General features: G+C 41.7%; 2 protein-coding genes and 1 long non-coding RNA gene across 4 annotated transcripts in view; 1 reads left to right on the top strand and 2 right to left on the bottom strand.

The window, feature by feature from the left end:
• Positions 1-1,050: 1,050 nt before the first annotated feature.
• On the bottom strand, positions 1,051-5,162 carry txnipa (thioredoxin interacting protein a). The gene is made up of 6 exons (XM_058046284.1): positions 4,810-5,162; positions 3,860-3,935; positions 3,630-3,777; positions 3,188-3,547; positions 2,674-2,961; positions 1,051-1,734 (listed from the first exon to the last, which is right to left on the bottom strand). The coding sequence occupies exons 1-6, from the start codon at positions 5,063-5,065 to the stop codon at positions 1,687-1,689; spliced, it is 1,176 nt and encodes a 391-aa protein (XP_057902267.1). The 5' UTR covers positions 5,066-5,162; the 3' UTR covers positions 1,051-1,686.
• Positions 4,239-18,768, top strand: LOC131101325 (uncharacterized). Its single transcript, XR_009119180.1, has 5 exons — positions 4,239-4,322; positions 6,053-6,189; positions 14,740-14,829; positions 17,697-17,857; positions 18,557-18,768. It is a non-coding gene; the product is annotated as an uncharacterized LOC131101325 (long non-coding RNA).
• Positions 13,822-22,591, bottom strand: part of gatad2b (GATA zinc finger domain containing 2B) — a 51,607-nt gene continuing 42,837 nt past the window's right edge. Inside the window, exon 11 of one of the 2 annotated variants that reach the window (XM_058046282.1) lies at positions 13,822-21,333. In XM_058046282.1, coding sequence (XP_057902265.1) covers positions 21,197-21,333 — 137 coding nt within the window. In that variant the 3' untranslated portion in view covers positions 13,822-21,196. The remainder of the gene's footprint in view (positions 21,334-22,591) is intronic. The other variant, XM_058046281.1, reaches the window with a different exon arrangement.

Here is a 22,591-nt window from a genome sequence, read left to right as displayed (position 1 = left end):
TCACATAGAAGCCAAGAGTATTCCGAGTCTTAGTTTCATTACCAGGATGCAGTTGTACAACACAATTACGGAAGATACACAACGTGAAATCAACTTTGGTCAAATTGTCATAAGGCTAAAAATGTCATCCAATACAAGAGAGGAGAAATATGATCTCAGGGAAGAAGTACATTTGAAACACTTCTATGCTAGGACTACGTTATGCTAGCCATAGCATTTCAGTATGTGGAATCAAACTATGGAATGGATTGAGTAAGGAAATCAAACAATGCACAGCGATGAGCCAATTCAAGAAACAATACAAGCAGTTGATGTTTGCTAAATACAAGGATGAAGAGTCTTGAACCAGTCATGATGTGCTATATATATCACTATATTGACACGCACTATGGTACCCATTATGGCATTGGATGCTCATATCACCGAGTACTTTGTGACAAAAATATTTTTTTTTTTACAAAATTAAAAAATATTAAATAAAATTAATGAAAAATAAAAATAAAATAAAAATAAAGTAAAAAAAAAAAAACCACAAAATAATTAAATTATATTATGAAAGCAGGAAGTGAACAAATGTAACAGTTAGTGATTGTAAAAGTACCAGATGGAGGTGTAGGATTTAATAAGCTTTGCTTCTTCCTACTCCTTTTGGACATGTGGAACTGTGAACTGATTATGGGATGCATTCAATTGTAATCTGATGCATGTTCAAATGAAATTAAACCATTACCATTAGTGAGCTCCATGAAAATGGAAGAAAGGGCAGATAGAAACAATATTTTTTGGAAAACATCTTTTAATACAAAATCCCATAGGGTTCCATACAAAAATACAAGTGTCAAAATGCTTTACAAACTTTTTTTTTTTTTTGGTTTTCAGTCTCGGCTTTTTACGTCCTGAGAGACAAGCTGGCTGTGAAACACCACAGCAGGAAATCCCCGGTGAAATATTGTCTGTGACAACAGCAAATCAGGTCAAACAGGTTGGATTCCCGACATTCCAGATAAAACGATCCAAGCGTTGTAATGTGTGTGTTTGTGTATGTGTGTGTGTGTGTGTGACATCGGTCGCCAAGTAGTAGTGATTTGAATATTTTATTCTAAGAGCTCATGCTTGGCAACTGTTGGGGTACATAAATAAAAGTGCTTGTGGATTTTTTTTTTTGCGACACCACCACAAACGTCAACGTACAGGAAATTCCACATCAGATCCAAAGCGCCGGGAGGCAGTAGTACAACAAAATGCATCCGACAAGTGCTACACGCTTTTAAAGAACGGGGGGGGGCGGTTGTCATCCAAAGCTACTTGTATCGGACACCCCTGCATTAAAAGAACAAAGCCCATTTGTGCAAACAACACAAGTTAAATGTTCGTCACGTGATGATGATGTCATCACAAATGCTTGGCGTTGAGTTCAAAGAAAAAAAAAAAAAAAGTGTCCCTGGAATGACGAGGAAAGCGCATGTCTTGTCCAGAATCCGACAGCAGGCTGCGATCAAGCGATAAAGTGACAGCAAACGGAGCCCGGAGTCACCCCCCCCCCAACCCCCACCGCGCACTCCGCCCGGAAGACTCGGGGGGGCAGCGGGTAGTAGGTGCAGAGAGAACAAGCTCACGCGGGTGACCACCTCGTCTCTACCGACGCGTCGGAGGTGTTTCTCTTCAGGTCAAACGTCTCTCTCTCTCTCAGCACACCGACAGCATGTGAGCGTTGGCGTTGAAGTCCTCCTCCGACTGCAAATGAAAAAAGAGGCGAGACGCCCCGTTAGACGCCATGCTGGATGCGAGATGCTGGAGCCTATCCCAGCTGTACACCCTGGACTGGTGGCCAGCCAATCGCAGGGCACATATAGACAAACAACCATTCACACTCACATTCATACCTATGGATGAATTTGGGAGTGGGATTGAACTCGGGTCTCCTAGCTGTGAGGTCTGCGCGCTAACCACTCATCCGCCGTGCAACCCCATTTTTCCCCCCATATTTTGTTGAATTATATTAATTATATATATATATTATATTAACAATATAATAATTTTATAATATATTATATTATATTTAATAATATAAAATTTAAATATTTTTTAAATATAAAATTATATTTAAAAAACCATTAAAAATATATAATAATTGTATATATTATATTTTATATATATTTATATTTTTATGACAAATTATAATAATATAATGATATATAAAATTATCCCACTCCGGTCTCCTAGCTGTGAGGTCTGCGCGCTAACCACTCATCCACCGTACAGCCCCATTTTCCCCCATATCTTTTTGAATTATATTAATTATATACATATATATATATGATATTAAAAATAATATAATATCATATATTATATTGTATTTAATAATATATTAATATTATATATAATATAAAAAATATATTTAAAAAACATTAAAAATATATAATAATTTAATATATTATATTTTTGATTTATTTATATTTTTATGACAAATGGCCCCCAGGCCACACTTAGACACCCCTGCCACAACCCCTACCCCTGACCCTAACCATAAGCAGGTCTACTACATGTCAACATAAGCGGACCCTTTCAGCATAAAAACGACCCCATTGGCTCTCACATTACACGCTGACGTCAACTTAAGAGGCCACCTTTATATAATAACAAATTATATATATATATGTGATATGTACGTACCTCCGTATACGCGGGGGGCGGCGGGAAGCAGAACGCCGGCGTGTTCATGAAGATGGGGCTGTCGTCGCCGTCGAAGTCGTCGAGGAGGCGCGCGTGCGGCGTGTCCAGCCGGCAGTCGCTGGTGATGTCGCAGTAGCTGGGCGGCTCGGAGGGCATGCGGAGGGACACCCAGCTTTGGGAGCCCTCCTGGCTGCTCACGCTGCTGCTGCGGCTACCCAGGCCCGCCGTCCCGATGACAAGGGGGAGCTCCAGGATCAGCTTCTCGCTGCCGGGGATGTGGACGTAGATCTAGGAAAAAAATAAAAAATTAAAAAAAAAACGCTCAATATTGCCATGTGAATTAATGTCTGAGGTGCAGTACTGGCTGCTACCAGAGGAGGTGCTAATAATTCATTCATGGGCTGTTAGCTCCTTACTGTATTGTCACAATGTGAATACCCTAATATGCTCTAAAGGCAGAGTGGGAGTACACTAACGGAGATGCCGCCCACAAGAAGACCCCACAAAAGCTTACCATCAAGGCGTACTCCACTCGGATGATGTTGCAACTCAGCATGGAGGGTTTGATCTTCGGCACGCGAATGGTTTTCCCCTGCCAGGCGTCGCACATTCCAGAGATGATGTGATTCCCTCGCACCGACGACAGCTTCTGGCGGAAGACCTTGGTGCGCCCGTTGGCCTGGTAGGTGTGCTTGGCGATGATGGCCGCCTTGGGCACCACGATGCGCGAGCACGTGTTCTCGAACTTGGCGTTGATGCAGATGTCTTCGCCCTCGCAGAAGCCCTGCCGGTCGATTTTGGCGTTCAGGGACACCTGGCCGTCCGGGATGAACATGCACGTGACTTTCTTCTCCTTCAGACCGCCTGTGGGCGACTGGAAAGTGGAAAGGAACCAGCATGGTTATCGTCAACATAGTCAACAAGGTGTTTTTTTGTTTTTTTTTTAAAGGACTCACCAGCAATTCAGGTGTGTTGACATCCAGAGGTTCCTCCACCTCAAAGTGCTTCTTACATTCCACTGTGGACTGCTGTGGTCTCTCCATGACGGCCTTCACGTAGTACTGCACATACCCAAACTTGCCCTTATAGGAGGACACCAGCGCCCTGTACCCACACACACATTAATTGATTATGGCTTTCCTTCCTTAAGGCTCACGCCACAGATGATGTAATAAATGATACTGACCCTTGCTGCGGGAGGTCGAACCCGAAAGAGTATTCATATTTGTTGCCCGGCCTCAAGACAACTGAGCCATCCGAGTCTGCGAAAGAGAAAAAAATCCCATATAAGAACATCATTGTGTTTGTGTGGTTAATTTAACATGTCATTAATAGCTACTTCCTGTTTGGGGTTTGCTTTAATCCAGTCAGGTCAATTTTCACTAGCATACACATACACTCAGAAGTCCTCATAAAAGGTGATTGACAGTGACAGTTGTGATATAACAATATTTTTATTTTTATTTTTTTTGCTTTAAGCACGATAAATCAACCATATTGTTGACATCGATATCGACTGGATTTCAGCCGTATCACCCGCGTGCCACAAACACGAGGGAAAAGGGGGCGGGGCACAAGCCCCGAGGCTCACTCGAAGCTAACACGTTAGCACGCCAGCGGCGGAAAAGGGACTCGACGAGGAATGAGCAGTAAGCACTTCCAATACATTCTAGCAATATTTTTTCACCACCGTTAAACTTAAAAGCACAAACTGTGACATGTCTGCCGTTTCCGTTGCGTTCCCCGTGAAAAGAAAGGCAACATAACCTAATGTTAATTGTTTGTTTTCATAAAACAACTTGACACTCACATTTGGCTTTAATTTTGTCTAAAGAAATATCGGGTTATATATCGTATATCGATATTCAACCTAAATATATCGGGATATGAGTTTTTTGGTCCATATCACCCTATATTCGTATGTGTTAAAACTCTTCATTAACGTAAAGGACAGCCACGTGATGCATTTGTTGTTTCTTTTGGAACTTCCGTTCAAACCGGAAGTGTATTTTGAAAGAATTCCCCCCAGTTTATTGACGTAAATTGTTGGTACAAATGGTAAAAAAAAATGATTCACGGCGAAAACGAAAGTAACCCAAAGTCACGTTGAGAGTGTCAACATGTGTTGGCACATACCTGTCGGCTGGTCGTTTATCTGTAAAACGGATTCATGTCGGAGATATTCCGCTTCTTGCCGACATCGCTGCTTCCCTTTGGCGTATTCCACTTTTGCGCAGCCCAAACCCAGCAGCCTGACTGCGGACACACGCGTCACGTCGTTCACCTCCACTTCCACGCGACCGGACACTCTGTCCCCGCCGCAGTAAAACGACTTTGTTGGCTCCGTGAAAACAATCTGAAATACTTTCGGTCTCTTCATCATCGCAACCATGGCTGCGTATTGTTGCTGAAAAGTCCAATAAGTAGCTTAGTGTAGTTGTGTTCCGCACCGTCCGAGTAGTGCACTAAACCTGTTGTAAACAACAGCCAGCAGTTTTGTTGCCACCAGCCCCCAGTTGGCCACGCACAGGGAGCGTGAGCATGCGTGCACAGCGCAGCGATTGGTGGAAACGGCTTGTTTGTGTGCGGCTCAGCCAATCAGCGAACGGCGTCGACGCGTGGACACGGCGTGCTCGGGAGAGAGGAGCTCGTGCTCAGCTCATGTTGAACAGGAAGCGGGCAGACAGATACTGACATTACAAACATGACGCATCATGAGCGTATAGGTACTTGTTTTGTTGTTCGTGTTGTCATTCCTTTATACAAAAGCTTTATTTCAAATGATTCCTCACTGGAATGTGCACTTTTTTTTACAAAAAAATGATATTTTTCTAGAAAATTAATAATGTGTAAGGTGTGATTTTAATGAGTTTTAGCGGTATAGGAATCATACTGTTAGGGCTTCATGCTAGCTTTCAAGGTCGGCTAAGTCTCCGACAGAGGAACCGTTTTTAAAAAAATAAATATTATGACATTCTGGTTTACGTTTTCCAGCCTTGCGGTTTGAAAAGGTTAGGAAACTTGGTGAAAACTCGGTTCACAAGTTCATCATGAAATTTCCTGAAATACACACAGGTCGGCCATTTTGGTTTGCAGGTGTCATTTTTGAGGGGGATTTTGGCTATTCGACTTCACTCCTGTTTTTTTTTAAATAAATCATGCCGTTACGTTACGTATTTTTCATTTCTTTCCCCCAAATGAAACATTTTCAAACATAATAATGTCTAAATGAACGGGAATTCAACCCTAAGCTATTTAGACCACCATTCAACTTATAAATGTAGTATTCTGCATTGGTCACTAGGGGTCAGTAATTATTCCATGAAACAAACATCAGACTTGACCTCTGGAAAAACTGTTTATTTTTTATTTTTTGCAGGTTTCAGATGATCTCACAGCTGTCACTTTATTGATAACATGGGATGCTGTTGCGGCCATAGCCCACAACAAGCTAAAACTCAGTTCTGAAGCTACAACTTCACTTCCTGTCTGCCACCCATTCTGCTCCCTTTCAAGGTAAGCTGTCTTATATGTATATATATATATATATATATATGTGTGTATTATATGTATTTTCTCTTGATGTTGTTTAATCGGAGTGTAAAGGTGACTATAGGGGTGTTACGTTATGTCTATAGGGCTCTAATGATGTTTAAAAAGTGCATTTAGAAGGCTGTAAACAGATTTTGTATTTCCCATAACTTCATTGTATGGCTCATTAGCTTTATAGCTATTGAACCTATATACCTATTGAACAACCAAGTCAGGAACTCGACTGCTACCTCTCCTAGATACTTCCATACCTCTACAGGTATACCATCAGGACCATCCTTTTCAATGCTCTTAATGGCATTAAAGGGGTTGCGCTACACCGTCAACAAGCTCAGTCTTTGTGAAACCCGTGAAAATCGTAATAAGACAGAAAGTCCCGGCTGTGTGTGGCTATATCACTTGAACTATTCATCATTTTCAAGAAATAAACATCTCACAAGACATTTTGGTTTCGGAAGCGCTGCCATCCGTGAAATATCACTTGATTCCTCGTAGAATCTTTTCCACCTCAAGCCCATAAATGTTTAGTTTCTGGTAACGGCATTTCCTGCAGAGAAAATGATCCACTGCGGTCTAGTGGGTTTTTTCCTTTTCACAGCAGCGAAATCCCCGGAATTTGGATGCATATCAGCTTGATTGATGATGCTTGGAATCAAACATGGAATCAAAGCTTCCAGGGAAAGTATGATGGCAAGCGTTTGACCCCGGAATCAAATACAAACATGTGAATCAGTGTCCAAACCTTTTTCCACTGAACCTTTAGTTGCACCAGCCATTAAAATGGATGCTGAAACTTTGCAAATTTTCCCCTGAAATAAACATTTTTTTCTCGTAATTAGGACTTTATCGCAATAATATTTGTATCAAGACTTTAAAAAAAAAAAAGACACAGCCCGGAGACCCAAGTTCGATTCGAGTTTGCATGTTCTCCCCGGGTCAAAAACATGCTAGGTTAATTGGCGACTCTAAATTGTCCATAGGTATGAATGTGAGTGTGAATGGTTGTTTGTCTATATGTGCCCTGTGATTGGCTGGCCACCAGTCCAGGGTATACCCTGCCTCTCCAGCATGACCCTCGTGAGGATAAGCGGTATAAAATGAATTAATTGCAACCCCCTGCTAGTAAAATATTAAAAGTTTATTCTTGTAAATCTCTAGTTAGAATAGGACTTTTTTATCATAATATTTTGACTTTATTCTTATAAAATTTAATTATTTTTCTAATTTTTTTTACATTTTGCATTTCAAATTTTTGAGTCAATTTTATTGTGATAATTATGACTTCAATCCCATCCTATTTTGACTTTACTCTCATCATATTATAACATTTTTTGCTATGTAATTTTCCAAAAATGTAAACTTTATTCCTTGTTTTGTTTGTTTCTCATACTGTATTTTGACTTTAATATATTAATTGGTGTGTGTGTTCCTCTGCAAGTCTTCTAGCTTTACTTTCCGGTGTAACCCAAGGGACTCGTAGACATAAATATCCTGGGGCTGGGTCAAAGTAGGCAGCATGGAACATGATGTGCAACAATCAGGTCACATTTGGGTGGAAAATAAATAGCAAACTTCTCTTCCTATTCGTGTATTGGAGATATTTCTCCCAATATTTGAGTGTGATAGTTGTTATGATCCCCAAATAAAAGTGGTAACCTTTCCCCCAGTCCCCCAAAAGTTTCAGTCTCACCTGAGCTCAGGTGTTTCGCTTCAATTGCGTCATGTATTAATCAGCATGACGAATCTCCGATTGGCTGAGGCGGCCTTCAGGGTGTCCGTGGCCCCGCCGACACGCCCCCGCAGCCTCCGACTTCCTGGCCGAGTCCGCTTCCAGCTTTTGGATGACTCATCAACATGCCCGGTCATGACCCGAACTTGGTGTTCACGAGTTCTTAGAACTCTAGAACATGACTGCTGGAACACCAAGTCATGTCACTCATAGCCATGATGATGATGATGGATGGATATTCCACAAAATATTGATTTCTCAACTCTCTTAAGTTCAAACGTTAGAACATATGCAGTGGTTCGAAAAAGTTTGGATATTATCTAGATATCATCTAGCAGATCAACACAGTGGGAGATGATAAATTAATTTATTTCTGCAAAAAGATGATCTACTAAATATTGATGTAATTTTTTTGTTGGGGTACCCAAATTTAGGCACCAGCCTACTTGTGTTTAAATCATTATTACACATTTTCTGTAAATCCTATAAAAATCACACAAAATCCTATTTAAAAACCCCATGAAATCCTATAAAAATCCCATGAAATCCTATAAAAATCCCATGAAATCCTATATAAAAATCCCATTAAATCCTTTAAAATCCTATAAAATCACACAAAATCCTATAAAAATCCTATAAAATCCTATTTAAAAACCCCATGAAATCCTATAAAAATCCCATGAAATCCTATAAAAATCCTATATAAAAATCCCATGAAATCCTTTAAAATCCTATAAAAATCCTATAAAATCCTATAAAAGTACTTAATTTCACTTCTCATCTATCACTGTGTTGCTCTATTTTTCTATCGCTCTATTTTCCCAATTTTTGCAGTTTCCTTTAGTGTTTTTGCTGTTACTGTTTATTTCTACAATGGTAATAAATGACCTGCGGGCCACAAATGGCCCCTGAGCCACACTGTGGGCAGCCCTGCTGTACGTGAATGCAAAAGGATGCTGTATAAGGCAAGTGCCGAATGTCAAGTCAATGGCCAACATAACCAGATGATACGCCCCAACATGAAAGGTGCCAGCCACGTGAAGGTCAAGGTCAAGGCCAATCTCCCCATTGACGAACCACTGGCTGTCTTTCAACAGGTGCACTCGTGCACTTACACTCTTTAGGGTGCATAAGTGCAGCAAAACACAGTCGACAGTCGGTATGGTGAAGGAGCGAGGTGTCGCCGCGTGTCATTTATTTTTACTTTCCGTATTTGTTACATTCATCCCCGCTGGCACGGCCACCAAAAGCCAAGCTGATTGGTCCAGGCCTGCTTATGCTGTCTGTGATTGGTTGCTGTGTGCCTGTGCACGCACTGGGCATGCAGCTTCCTGCCTTAGGAACAGCTGCCAGCACACAGGAAGTGACCTTTTGCCCACATATACTCAAGATGAAGTGTGCCTCAACTCAACAAGTTTGTCACACTTAAATGTTTAAGATCAACAAATGTAAATATTAGTCAATGGCGACACAAAATAGTTTTGAAATGATTTTTTTTAGTATTATTAAGGCAGAAAAAAATTCCAAACCTACATAACCCTGTGAGACAAAGTGGTTGCCCTCCCGTTAAAACATAACTTAATTGACATCTATCAGTCTGGAAAAGGTTATAAAGCTTTGGGACTCCAGCAAACCACAGTGAGAGCCATTAGCAAAAAAAGTTGAAAACATGGAACAGTGGTGAACCTTCCCAGGAGTGGCCGGGCAAACAAAATGACCCCAAGAGCGCCGTCACGACTTATCCATGAGGTCACAAAAGACCCCACGACAACATGCAAACAACTAAAGAAGAAGATAAGACAAATTAATGAGGAAGATGTGAAACTTTGGGAACTGTTGGGAACCTCGGAAAAGCCAAAAGCTGTGAGAAAAGAAAGCACGAACAAGCGCAGCAACATTCTGCATCGGTGAGAATTAACTAGCACTAATTAACTCGTGTAGCAACCAACTCGCCGTCAAAGCAACAGTGGAGTACCGACGTTAAAAAACAAAAGCAAAAACTTTGGCTTTGACTCTTTTTTTTTTTTGCGTGACCTTAAACCCCAGTTAGCACACGCCCTTTTCAAGCTGGAAAAGCACAGCAAACAAAATGGAGCATCCATCATATCTTAGATGTAGAGATACAAACATTGTGTTGATGTGGGTGCCGTGTACAGTACGTGCTAGCGAGTGTGCTGGTGAGAGAGAGAGAGAGAGGGAAGGAATGGTGTAAACAGAAGGAGTGTGAGATGTCTGGCTGTACCTTCCACAAACAAGTTTCACCTTGAGCACAGAACAACCTCCAGTTGACCTCGTCGCTCCGCGCTGAGAGATGTTTAGAAGCCAGCACCGCCGCCGTGTCAAGGACTTTGGAGTAAAAAAAAAAAGGCGTCGACAAGCTAACATGCTAACAAGCATATTTCCAGTGAGGGCCACATTGTGAAAAATGAAAGGTTATATATGCTATATGATATTTTGTAAAGCCACGCTTGTAGATATGCTAACAAGTTTTGTCAGTATCGGGTCAAAATAGGAAATGTATCCAAAATAAGGCAAAAAAATGGTCGTTTATCAGAAGGTACATTGTGTCTACAAGCTAGCATGTCTGCACAGTCCAATGCATTCATTTGGATATGTCTGGAGTATGCAAAATCGACTTTTGCATCAGATCTTTATAAGCAGCTGGTGGCAAAAGATACTGAACCAAGCAACCTTTGTGGTTTTAAGCTTGTTTATCAAAAGTACATTGTGTCTACAAGCTAGCATGTCTGCACAGTCCAATGCGTTCATTTGGATATGTCTGGAGTATGTAGAGAAATTAGATCTTTATAAGCAGCTGGTGGAAAATGATACTGAACCAAGGAACCTTTGTGGTTTTAAGCTCGTTTTTCTTAAGATATACAATCACCTGAAGTCTTAAGATAGTTCTGCTATATTTCTTCACAGATAAAGAAGCTAGCTAGCTAGCATTTCTGCACAGTCCAATGCATTCATTTGGATATGTCTGGAGTATGTAGAGAAATATGTATGTAGTATGTAAAAGTATGTGGAGAAATGGACTTTTGCATCAGATCTTTATAAGCAGCTGGTGGAAAAAGATGCTTAACCAAGGAACCTTTGTGGTTTTAAGCTTGCTTTTCCTAATATATAAAATCACCTGATGTCTTAAGATAGTTCTGCTTTATTTCTTCACAGATAAAGAAGTGCAACTTTGATATTTTCAACATAAAAATATTACTTTTCAGCAAAAAATGCAAAAATTTTGGATGTAAAAACAATATCACGAAATATCCATCCATCCTTTTTCTATGCCGCTTATCCTCACCAGGGTGGGCGAGAGGTGGGGTACATCCCGGACTGGTGGCCAGCCAATCTAGGTCATTAAATATTTTGAATACATTAGCTAAGCAACACAGTTAGCAATTGATTTTCAGTTCATCTTATCAAAATAAATCAGATTTAGCCACTTTTATTTCAGAAGCAAATTTGTAGACCGGCGTAATCGGCATAAATTTCCTTGGAATTATTCATTATATTTGGACTTTCTTCTCATAATATCAGAAGTTTTCCAAAAATTACACCTTAATTTGTTTTGGTTTTTCATAATATTACCACTTAATTAAAAAAAAACAAAAAAAAATGCGATTATAAGCTACCAAAATGACATTATTTTTCCTCTTAATATTATGACTTCATTTTGGTAAAATTGCATTTTTTTCTTTTTGGATATATTCTCATAAAATTACATTATTATTTTTATTAATATTTTTTAATATATATTTTTTTTAATTATTTTTTTAATTTTCTGTTTTTCTTGTAATCACTTTATTCCCATAATATTTTGACTTTATGCACATTCTATAACTTTCTGTAACCTAATATTCAGAAAATGTTTTTGTTTCTCATAATACAACTTTAATATTTCAACTATATAATGCTAAAATTACATGATTTTGGACACCCGTGTGCTATGCTGCATAAACGTTATAAAATGCTTCCATAGTAGGACTTTATCATAAAGTCTTTAGTACCAGGAAAGAAACCTTGCAGCTGTGCAGCCTGCACAATGTGTGTGTGTGTGTGTGTGTGTGTTACACGAATAATTACACAAATGATAAGAAAGATGGTGGACTGTGTGTGGCAAATAGAGACCCACTTGTCCAATAAGCCGTGTTGATGCAATGCGTTGGTCTTCTGATTCATGTTAGAGTCTACTTCCTCCATCACTTGCAGGACAAAGCGTCCTTTTTCCGTCGGCAGCGTGTTGTTGTCTTGCGCGTCCACCAATGTGTTTCCTTCGTCCTTGGGAGGACCCGGCGGCTAAACTGGCACAGAGCGTGGCCTTCCGCGCCACGCCTACTGTAACACATTGTTCTCCCCCGTAACACGATTCTCAGAAGCAGACGCGCTTTCACAGGCGTTACATAATGTGTTTTTGTCCCGCCGAGACGCTCAACAGCAGCAACAGATGATGGTACAACAAAGTCATGCAGAGTGTGTGTTGTTAAAGTTACACACTTGTTTTCACACGCACACATACCCAAGTATGCAAAAGAAAAAAAAAAAAAATAATTTTTTTTATGTGCTTGCCTGCTCAAAAAGCAGGAGGGTCCAAAGTGCAGACCCGGGGGCCATTTTTGGCTTGCCACTTTTTGTAATTGGCCCGCGGCACATCCTAAAAATATAAAACTAACAAAACTAAACCAACATGAAAAAAGCCTAAAGCAACAGTAATTTTTACAAGCATGAAGTCAAAATATGAAGAGAAAAAAAGTTGTGCATAATGTCAGAATATTATGAGGGAAAATAATATAATATAGTAATATATATAAAAATTATATTATAAATTTAAATATTATATTATATATAAATATGTAAATGTTATAATTTATAAATGTATTATTAATAATATACATTTATAAATTATATTTTATTATTATAAAATTATAAAAATATAATATAATATATAATAATAATAATAAAATAATAATATTAGTAGCATTAAGTTGAAATATTGAAGAAAAAAATACATTATTTAAAAAATAATAATAATGAACAACAACAACATAGCAGAACCTAGTGGGAAAAAAGTTAGCATTCCTAGCATGCTAATGTTAGCATGTTATCCTTTATACCATTTCCAAAAGTTTGAACTCAAACAGACTCAGCATGTTAGGTGTTAGCATGTCGGGCCGCACGGTGACCTAGTGGTTAGCATGTTGGCCACTAAGTCTGGCGACCTGGATTTGAATCTCTGCTTGTGTGGAATCTCTGTGTGACCTTAGGTATGAATGTGAGTGTAAATGTGCCTTGTGATTGGTTGGTGACCAGTCCAGACTGTATCTCTTGTCTGAAGTGGGCTGGGATAGGCTCCAGCATACCTAGTGAGGATCAACGGCATGCTAATGCTAACATTTCAACCAAGTCTACGAAACTTACATAAACATGTCATATTTTCATGGTAGGTGTTAAAGACTACATAGTAACATGCTAACATTAGCATGTTGGCTTTTTAGTCATTTTCATATCTATAAATGCTATCGTGGTAGGTGCTAACTGTTAGCATGTCATCATTTCGAAGTATAGTTTTGAAGTGTACTAACGGAAGTATTTGAGACGCGGCCAATAATAATGTTTCTGAGATACTATTGAGAGACTGATACCATCTATTTACTATCTATTTGGAACGCAGTGGAGTCGAAATTCATGCCGAGTATGATACATTCGACGTATCATATTTATCATATTCGCAATATTTACTCATAATGTGGGAGTAAATGTACCGTCTCATTTAAGACAGATTATTTTCTGTTTTTATGTCTATTGTATAGGTTTATAGTGGTGTAAATGTTACTATAGGGGTGCTATTTCATGACTACAGGGCTCTAATAATGTTAAAAGCTATATTCAGATAAGAAAACCTATTTTAACATTATTAGAGGGAAAAGCGGGAATTTCTGGGCTGTGGAAAATAGTTATACGGAATGTTTTGATGCTGTGAATGAGGTTGGAATGCTGGAAGTAGTCGATATTTTCCAATCATTTTCAATGGGAACGTTGTCAGCCTGAAACAGGAAGTGATGACGTACTAAAAGACAACATTCTTTCAACAGGTTAAGAGAATAAAAGTGCTAAAAATGTTTTTGGGTACCAGAAGTCACACTTGGAAGCAAATTGTTTCAACCTTTATTAAACATAGCTTGCAAGATAAATATTACAAAGTTATTTCCTCCAAAATTAGCTTATTTTTTTCAATCAATGCATAATTGTCAATCAACTGGCAGTATTCAAACAGCATTATTTTCATTGACTTTTTTTTTTTGTTTTTTTTTTGAAGACCGTTAAATATCAAGTATGTGCAAAAGGTCAGGATTGATGAAAGCAAACAAACAACACACACAAAAAAAGGATGTCGATTCATCTCCGCTCCGTTTCGTCATTTGCCAAAAAGGAGAGAAAGAGCCAATCACAGCAGAGGACGCCGGTGTTGGCGGGAAAAGTGTGCGTTGCTTTCAGCTCCATCACAGGAACCGCTTCTGTTGTCGTCATCATCATTATCATCAGTAACATCCAAAATCAAGTTCTTGTCAAGCAATGGTGTCCAAAGTGCGGCCTGGGGGCCGTTTGTGACTTTTATTGTAAACTACAAAAATTCATAATGGTAGTATCGCGATTTTAGTATCGGCCTGATGTACAGGATATTAGTTTGGTTTTGGCGTCTTTTATCAACGCAAACGTGAAGAACATAAACATGTGGCTCATAAAGTCATCATGTTCGTCAATCTGAATCCTCTTTCCTGTTTCAGGGTACTCCGGTTCCTGGCACGACACACATGAACTCAAACCCGAATCTTCGTCAGCCTCTGAACCAATGGCGCTCAAGTGTTCGTCAACCGGTGAGTCACTGAAACCCGAGTCTTTGTTATGGACCTGTGAGTCAGTGGAACGAGTGTTTGTCAATCAGTGAGTCAGAGAAACGTGAGTCAGTGAAACCTGAGTCTTTGTCGCATACTCGTGAATCAGTGATACTTGAGTGTTCATCAATCCTTGAGTCGTCTTTGTTGTCTGCAAAACTTCGAAGTCTTCGTCAAGCACCCGTGAGTCAGTGAAACTCGAGTCGTCGTCAATCCGTGAGTCAGTGAAATGTGATTCTGTGTCGCACTTGTGAGTCTGTGAAACTCGAGTCTTTGTCGCACACCCGTGAATCAGTGATACGAGTGTTCATCAATCCTTGAATCATTGAAGCTTGAGTCTTCGTCAAGCACCCGTGAGTCAGTGAAACTCGAGTCGTCGTCATATCCGTGAGTCAGTGAAACGTGATTCTGTGTCGAGCTAACGTGAGTCTGTCAAACTCGAGTCTTTGTCGCACACCCGTGAATCAGTGATACTCGAGTGTTCATCAATCCTTGAGTCAATGAAGCTTGAGTCTTCGTCAAGCACCCGTGAGTCAGTGAAACTCGAGTCGTCGTCATATCCGTGAGTCAGTGAAGCTTGAGTCTTCGTCAAGCACCCGCGAGTCAGTGAAACTCGAGTCGTCGTCATATCCGTGAGTCAGTGAAACGTGATTCTGTGCCGCGCTCACGTGAGTCTGTGAAACTCGAGTCTTTGTCGCACACCCGTGAATCGGTGAAACTCGAGTCTTTGTCGCACACCCGTTAATCGGTGGAACTCAAGTGTTCGTCAACCCATGAGTCGTACAAAATCAAACTCAAATATCGTCATCAGCCCATGAGTCAATTAAACTTGAGTCTTTGTCGCGTACCCGTGAGTCAGTGAAACTCGAAACTTGCTCTTTTTGTCATTGTATTTTTACAATAAGATGCAGATCAATAAAAAAAAAAAAAGGCCCCGGGGCCGCACTTTGGACACCACTGTTGTCATTGCCTTCCATACTTGACAATACTACAATACTCGGAACTAAACAGTTAGTTGCAAACTAAGTCACTCCCAGATAATCCAATGTAAACACATGCAGACCCCGTCCGTCTGAAGCAGCGCACACTTAAGTGCACCAACCCAAAGCATCCTCTACCGGAAGAATGCCAAAAAAAAAAAAAAAAGAATCCCAAACGTTTTGCACATTTGTTACACAATAATACACAGTGATCACAAAACGAAATGACAAGCTTCACAATATTCATGGCTTTTTGTTTGCTTTTCTACACAATATACAACCATTGAAGTTCTTTTTTCAGTACAAGGGAGGAAAATGCTTATGTACAAGTCCTAGCAAACATCCCGTCCTTTAGCTCACTTAATACGTCTTTCCTGCAAACTGCATCAGAAAGGAAAAGAGCAAATAAAAGTCCAAAGAGAAAAGTCTGTGGAGGAAAAGAGCCAGAGAAACAGACAGGAGCTTTTTTTTTTCTTCTTTCTTTCGTTTCACTTCACCGAGGCTGGAAAACTGCTGAGTGGGAGTAAAACATTCCAAAAAAAAAAAAAAACACAAAAAATACACCCGACTGCTTGGATAAAGGGACATCTGATTGACTTTCTACAAACAAACTAAGGCTGCGTCTTAATTGGTGCACTGGCGTACTTGCACTTAGTCTTATTAGTGCACAAGTGCATGCTGGACTACTTAAACTTAAGTCTTTTGGGTGCACAAGTACATGCTAGACTACTAATGCTTAGTCTTTTGGGTTAACAAGTGCATACTAGACTACTAATGCTTAGTCTTTTGGGTGCACAAGTGCATACTAGACTACTTACGCTTATTCTTTAGGGGGCATAAGTGCATACTAGACTACTAATGCTTAGTCTTTTGGGTGCACAAGTGCATACTAGACTACTTACGCTTAGTCTTTTGGGTGCACAAGCGCATACTAGACTACTTACGCTTAGTCTTTTGGGGGCATAAGTGCATACTGGCCTACTTGGCACACATGTGTACTTACACTGGGTCTTGTGAGTGCCGAAGTGCATACTGGACTACTTACGCTTAGTCTTTTGGGGGCTTAAGTGCACACTTGTATACTTACACTTAGTCTTTTGAGTGTATAAGCGCACACTGGCGTACTTACACTTAGTCTTGTGAGTGCTGAAGTGCATACTGGGCTACTTACATTTATTTATTTTTTTAAGTGCATAATTTCACACATGCGTACTTTAGTCCATAAGTGGACATTGGCGTAATTAGTTTTTCAGTGCACTATTGTGTACTTTTGAGTTAGTGCACAGAGACATATTTATGTCTAGCCTTCTAAGTGCATAAGTGTACTCTGCCGTATATACACTTAGTCTTATGAGTGCATAAGTGCAGACTGGAATACTTACACTTTGTTTTTTGAGTGCATAAGTGCACACTTGTGTACTTAGTTTGTGTACTTGAATACTTATAGTCTTTTCAGTTCATAAGTGGAAACTGCCGTTCTTACACTTTAGTCTTTTTGAGTGCATAAATGCACACTAACATACTTAACATAACACTTGTAGTCTATTGAGTGCATAAGTGCACATTGCATACTTTTCCTTGCAAAATTGTACATGTGCGTACTTAGTCTTTTCATGCTTAAGTGGCTACGTAACGGAAGGGGAGGGGCTAAATCAAGTGGTTGCAATTCAGCATTAAAAGGGAGAAAGACGTAAATATTGCCATCGTCATCGTTGGTAAGGACGTAACGCTCGCCGCTGTCAAAACTTAACAAGTAAGTACACAGTGTACTTACTGAAGTGCACTGACGCAAGTGTTCCACTTAAGACGCAGCAGAAAACAGATGTCCAAGTTTCAACTTGACACCTTTTTATTTTTTTTATTTTTTAGGTAGTTTCAGACTTCCAACTGGCTGGAACGCTGTGACCCAGTCACGGCCTGGATTGTTCAAGCATCATCATCATCATCATCATCATCGTCGTCGTCGTCATCATCATCACCCCCCCTCGTCTGCGTGGAGAAACACTCGCTGTATGTGCCGCCACAAACAGGTACACATGCTGGAATAGTATGATTATTATTATTATTATTATTATTATATTGCGATGCTAGGGTGTACAACACATACAGGAAAATGGAGCGATACGGGTGCCGCTTTGATATCAATACGCTACAGTGCTTAACAGAACTGCCTTAAACCTTTCAAAAAATTATTTAACTTCAAAATAGTATAGTGTTAGTAAGTTGCCATGGAAACAAAAATCTTTGTAGTTTTTCTGGACATTTTTCCAAAATGAACAAAATGCTTTTCCTTTTGGCTAAAGATCTTACTATGTCATACGTGTGTATGTTCTTTGTTAAGCACTACAGCGTAACACATGCTATGCTATGCTATGCTAACCTTCTGTGTACAAGACCGGGCAAAATGACTTAATGTATGGCAACAGAGGCAAAATAATAGAGCGCAATACTTGGCTGCCACCAGCAGAGGCGCTGCTGATTCAGTCTAAATTTGTTTATGTTATGTCCAAAGTAGAAGAAGAAAAAGAACAGCATATCATTCAAAAACTGCTCTACCAAGCGTGTAGGGGGGGGGGTGCAAGCTCAGCTTAGTTGGGCTGTATGGGTGTGTAAGGGGTCGGACTTGAACACTGTTAAATGAACTTATATAAAAAGACATCCCCAGCGACTCCAGTATACCAGTACAGTATATAACATGGCCAGGTACCCCCCCCCATTTTCCACTGCAGGGTGTCAACTTACTGTTCGATTTACGTTACGACCCCCACCTATGGGCATCTGGTCAGCATGCCTCCCGGATACCTCCCTGGGGAGGTGTTCAGGACACGTCCAATCCCGGTAGGGAAGACCCAGGACCTTGGGGAAGACCCAGGACAGATTGGAGACACTAGATCTCTCAGCTGGCCCGGGAAGTCACCCAAGCACCGGCCCCCGGGAAGTCACCCAAGCACCGGCCCCCGGGAAGTCACCCAAGCACCGGCCCCCGGGAAGTCACCCAAGCACCGGCCCCCGGGAAGTCACCCAAGCACCGGCCCCCGGGAAGTCACCCAAGCACCGGCCCCCGGGAAGTCACCCAAGCACCGGCCCCCGGGAAGTCACCCAAGCACCGGCCCCCGGGAAGTCACCCAAGCACCGGCCCCCGGGAAGTCACCCAAGCACCGGCCCCCGGGAAGTCACCCAAGCACCGGCCCCCGGGAACTCGCCAGCACCGGCCCCCGGGAACTCGCCAGCACCGGCCCCCGGGAACTCGCCAGCACCGGCCCCCGGGAACTCGCCAGCACCGGGAAGTCACCAGCACCGGCCCCTGGAACTCACCAGCACCGGCCCCTGGAACTCACCAGCACCGGCCCCGGCAACTCACCAGTACCGGCCCCGGGAACTCGCCAGTATCGGCCAAGCGAGTCGCCGGGTGGAAGGAAGTCTGGGTTTCTTGACTTCGGATGCCGCCCCCACCGACCAACCAATCAGTGTGACAAAAAGGATGGACGGCTGCCCACCATCGTTTGTTTTCAACGTGTCTGGATCCAGGACACCGTGCAGTGGAAAACGGGGGAAGTAACTGGATTCTCACCAGCCAGAATCCATCTTGAAAATCAGCTTTGGTCCAAAGACCAGGAGTGTAAACTTGGGAGGTTTGTGAGCGTCCTCCTGCTTCTCCATCAGCAGCGACATGCAACATGAGGTCCAACATTGAGAGGTGAAAAACCACAAAAGCACATGAAGAAGTAAACCATACAACCTGGGACAACCTGGGACAACCTGGGACTCTCTAATCGGCCATCAGCCAGCTTCCAGACCTTAAGAGACTCTTATTGTAACATTCTTTTCCTCTTTAAAAAAAAAAAACAAAAAAAAAAGATTTGTTTTTTTTCCAATTGGAAATATGCAAAGTGCTCCTCTGGAGTGAGGCAACTTGTGCGCAGATCATGCACACAATGATTGATCCATGTCTCTCCCATAAAAGATATAATCCACATCCTTTGTTTTTCCCGCCTCTGACGCTAGGTATCTATACATAATCCATACAGATTCTCAATAGTTTGTTTTTTTTGTTTTTAGCTTTCTTGATTATTATCGTCTCCAGAAGGCTAATACCTCTCAGGTACGCCAACATTTCAAGAAGAGACGCCGCAAAAAAAGTCCCAAAAAAAAAAAAAAAAAAAATAGGAAAAAGGAGTATTTCAGAGGTGGGGGTAGGGTGGGGGTGGGGGGGGGGGGGGGGGGTGGCGGCTAAGAATCGGAAAATCTAAATCCAAACGTAAGCAAAATGATCCAGAGTTCAAAGTTTATGTGTTCGTCTGCACAAAAAAAATGTGCTTCCACCTTTCCGGAGTTCCGTTTTTTTTTGCAGGGAAGGTTTGGTGCTGGGTGGGAAGCATCCGGTCTCTGCATAACCAAAGGTAGTTTAAGGGCGGTGTGGTTGGGAAGATGGAAGCGGGTAGGTTGGGGCGTCGGTCGTCTTCCTCGCTCTGAATCCGGGGGGGGGGGGCAGGGACAAGTTCGTGGCTTGCAAAGAAAGATCCCCAAATCCTGACAGGCCCCCCGGAGCCGTCCCGTGTGTACATCCATTAACGGCAGGGAAAATGGGAATCTGGAGCCAAGTGGGCGGTGCTAAAGTCATTTCCAGTTGATGAGCGGCGATGCTGGCAGAGGGGGATGGAATAGAATATTCTCCGTGTGAGGTGATCTTCAAGGTCTTCAGAACCTCGACTCTTTTACAAACATCTTCATCCATTTTTTATTTTTTTTTTTTAGAAGAGCAACTGGACATGACCCGGACTTCCCGGATTCTCCACCTGGAAAACGTTCCTATGGCGTTGAATACAAAGCTTTCAAGTTGCATAGTAACCAGAATGCACCCTGCTGATCTTCTGTTACTAGCGTGACTCCAATCCAAGCTTCATACAAAAAAAAAAAAAAAGGTCTAAAGTGACCCTAAAAATGATTCACCGCCATTTTCCTCCATTAAGGAATGACAGATCAAAAGAATACGCGTCAAAATAAAAAGCATAATGAGTAATAGTAATGGAAGCAAAAAGAAAGCGTTAATAATAATAATAATAATAATAATAATAGTGCTAATAATGGGAAGAAGAATTTCACTATGTGGCTAAAATTTGAAATGCGCTGACATTTTATTGTCTTTGCGTGACCTGGCGGCTTTTCCATGGGTTCGGTTTGAAGGTAGGCACATGGACAGGCACTGCATGCGATGGGTGGGGCCTGGGGGGCACGGGGCGTGGGGGGGAGGGGCTATATTGGCCGACGTCGGAGTGCTTCAGCGTGGGGTAGGACGATAAGGGCCCGCGGCGAGGCGAAGGCCAGGCGTCCTCTGACGGGGGGGCGGAGGTGGGGGTCGGCCGTCGGGCTCATTTCTGTCCGGTGATGGACTGCGATATGGATCGAGGTGGGATCATGTCCAACAGGTACTCTCTCTGGCGGTCCGCTAAGCTGGAGTTCTTGTGGGCGCCCACGGCGGCGGGGTTCAGATAGGCGATGTTTAACCCTGCGTGGGGGGGGGGGGCAAGAAAGACACATTTACTGTTAAACTGTAGCCCGTTTAAGTCGACATCCCTCGCATTGGCCGTTTCACCTCGACATAAGCGGTATGTCGACATAAGCGGTTGTCGACATAAGCGGTTGTCGACATAAGCGGTTAACATCTCTTTTTTTTGTTGTTTCAGACTTCCAACTGGCTGGAACGCTGTGACCCAGTCACGGCCTGGATTGTTCAAGCATCATCATCACCATCATCGTCATCGTCATCACCCCCCCCCCCTCGAAACACTCGCTGTATGTGCCGCCACAAACAGGTACACATGCTGGAATAGTATGATTATTATTTTTATTATTATTATATTGCGATGCTAAGGTGTACAACACATACAGGAAAATAAACATACATACTGTAAAACATACAGATACGGGTACCGCTTTGATATCAATACGCTACAGTGCTTAACAGAATTGCCTTAAACCTTTCAAAAAATAAATTAACTTACTATGAAAATAGTAAAAAAAAAATGTGTAATTTAGTTCCCATGGAAACAAAAATATTTGTCGTTTTTCTGGAAGATCTTACTACGTCATACGTGTGTATGTTCTTTGTTAAGCACTACAGCGTAACACATGCTATGCTATGCTATGCTATGCTAACCTTTTGTGTACAAGACCGGGCAAAATGACTTATCGATGAACTGACTGCGTCCAATTGTGTCCAGTTACCATCTCTTGCATTAGCCGACTCACGTCGACATAAGCTGTTGTTGACATAAGCAGTTAACATCTCTCTCTTTTTTTTTTTTAGGTGGTTTCAGACTTCCAACTAGCTGGAACGCCGTGACCCAGTCACGGCCTGGATTGTTCAAGCATCATCATCATCATCATCATCATCACCCCCCCCCCCCCCCCCCCTCGTCTGCGTGGAGAAACACTCGCTGTATGTGCCGCCACAAACAGGTACACATGCTGGAATAGTATGATTATTTTTATTTAAGGTCTTTAGGTCGACGTCCCTCAGATGGCCTGACTCGCGTGGATATAAGCGGTTGTTGACGTAAACGTATCGACATGAACTATACATAGTGGAACCCTTTAAGGTCGACATGCCTCGGATCGCCTATGTATAGCTCATGTCGATACGTTTATGTCAACAACCGCTTATATCCACGTGAGTCAGGCGATCAGAGGGATGTCGACCTTAAAGGGTTCCACTAACTCACGTGGATATAAGCGGTTGTTGATGTAAACGTATCGACATGAAC

Source organism: Doryrhamphus excisus, chromosome 14, assembly GCF_030265055.1.
Source record: "Doryrhamphus excisus isolate RoL2022-K1 chromosome 14, RoL_Dexc_1.0, whole genome shotgun sequence".
In the NCBI taxonomy this organism is placed as follows: Eukaryota; Metazoa; Chordata; class Actinopteri; order Syngnathiformes; family Syngnathidae; genus Doryrhamphus; species Doryrhamphus excisus.
Note: the sequence above shows the minus strand (reverse complement) of the source record. Positions and strands in the feature narration are given on the sequence as shown.

Bases quoted from the DNA above. Each gene is read 5' to 3' on its own strand.
- txnipa (XM_058046284.1), bottom strand. From the start codon at position 5,065: ATGGTTGCGATGATGAAGAGACCGAAAGTATTTCAGATTGTTTTCACG. The intron at 2,962-3,187 runs GTAAGCTTTTGT...TTTTTTTCCTAG, and splicing joins GAGTGGAGTACGCCTTGATG to ATCTACGTCCACATCCCCGG. The intron at 1,735-2,673 runs GTACGTACATAT...TTTCATTTGCAG, and splicing joins CGCCCCCCGCGTATACGGAG to TCGGAGGAGGACTTCAACGC.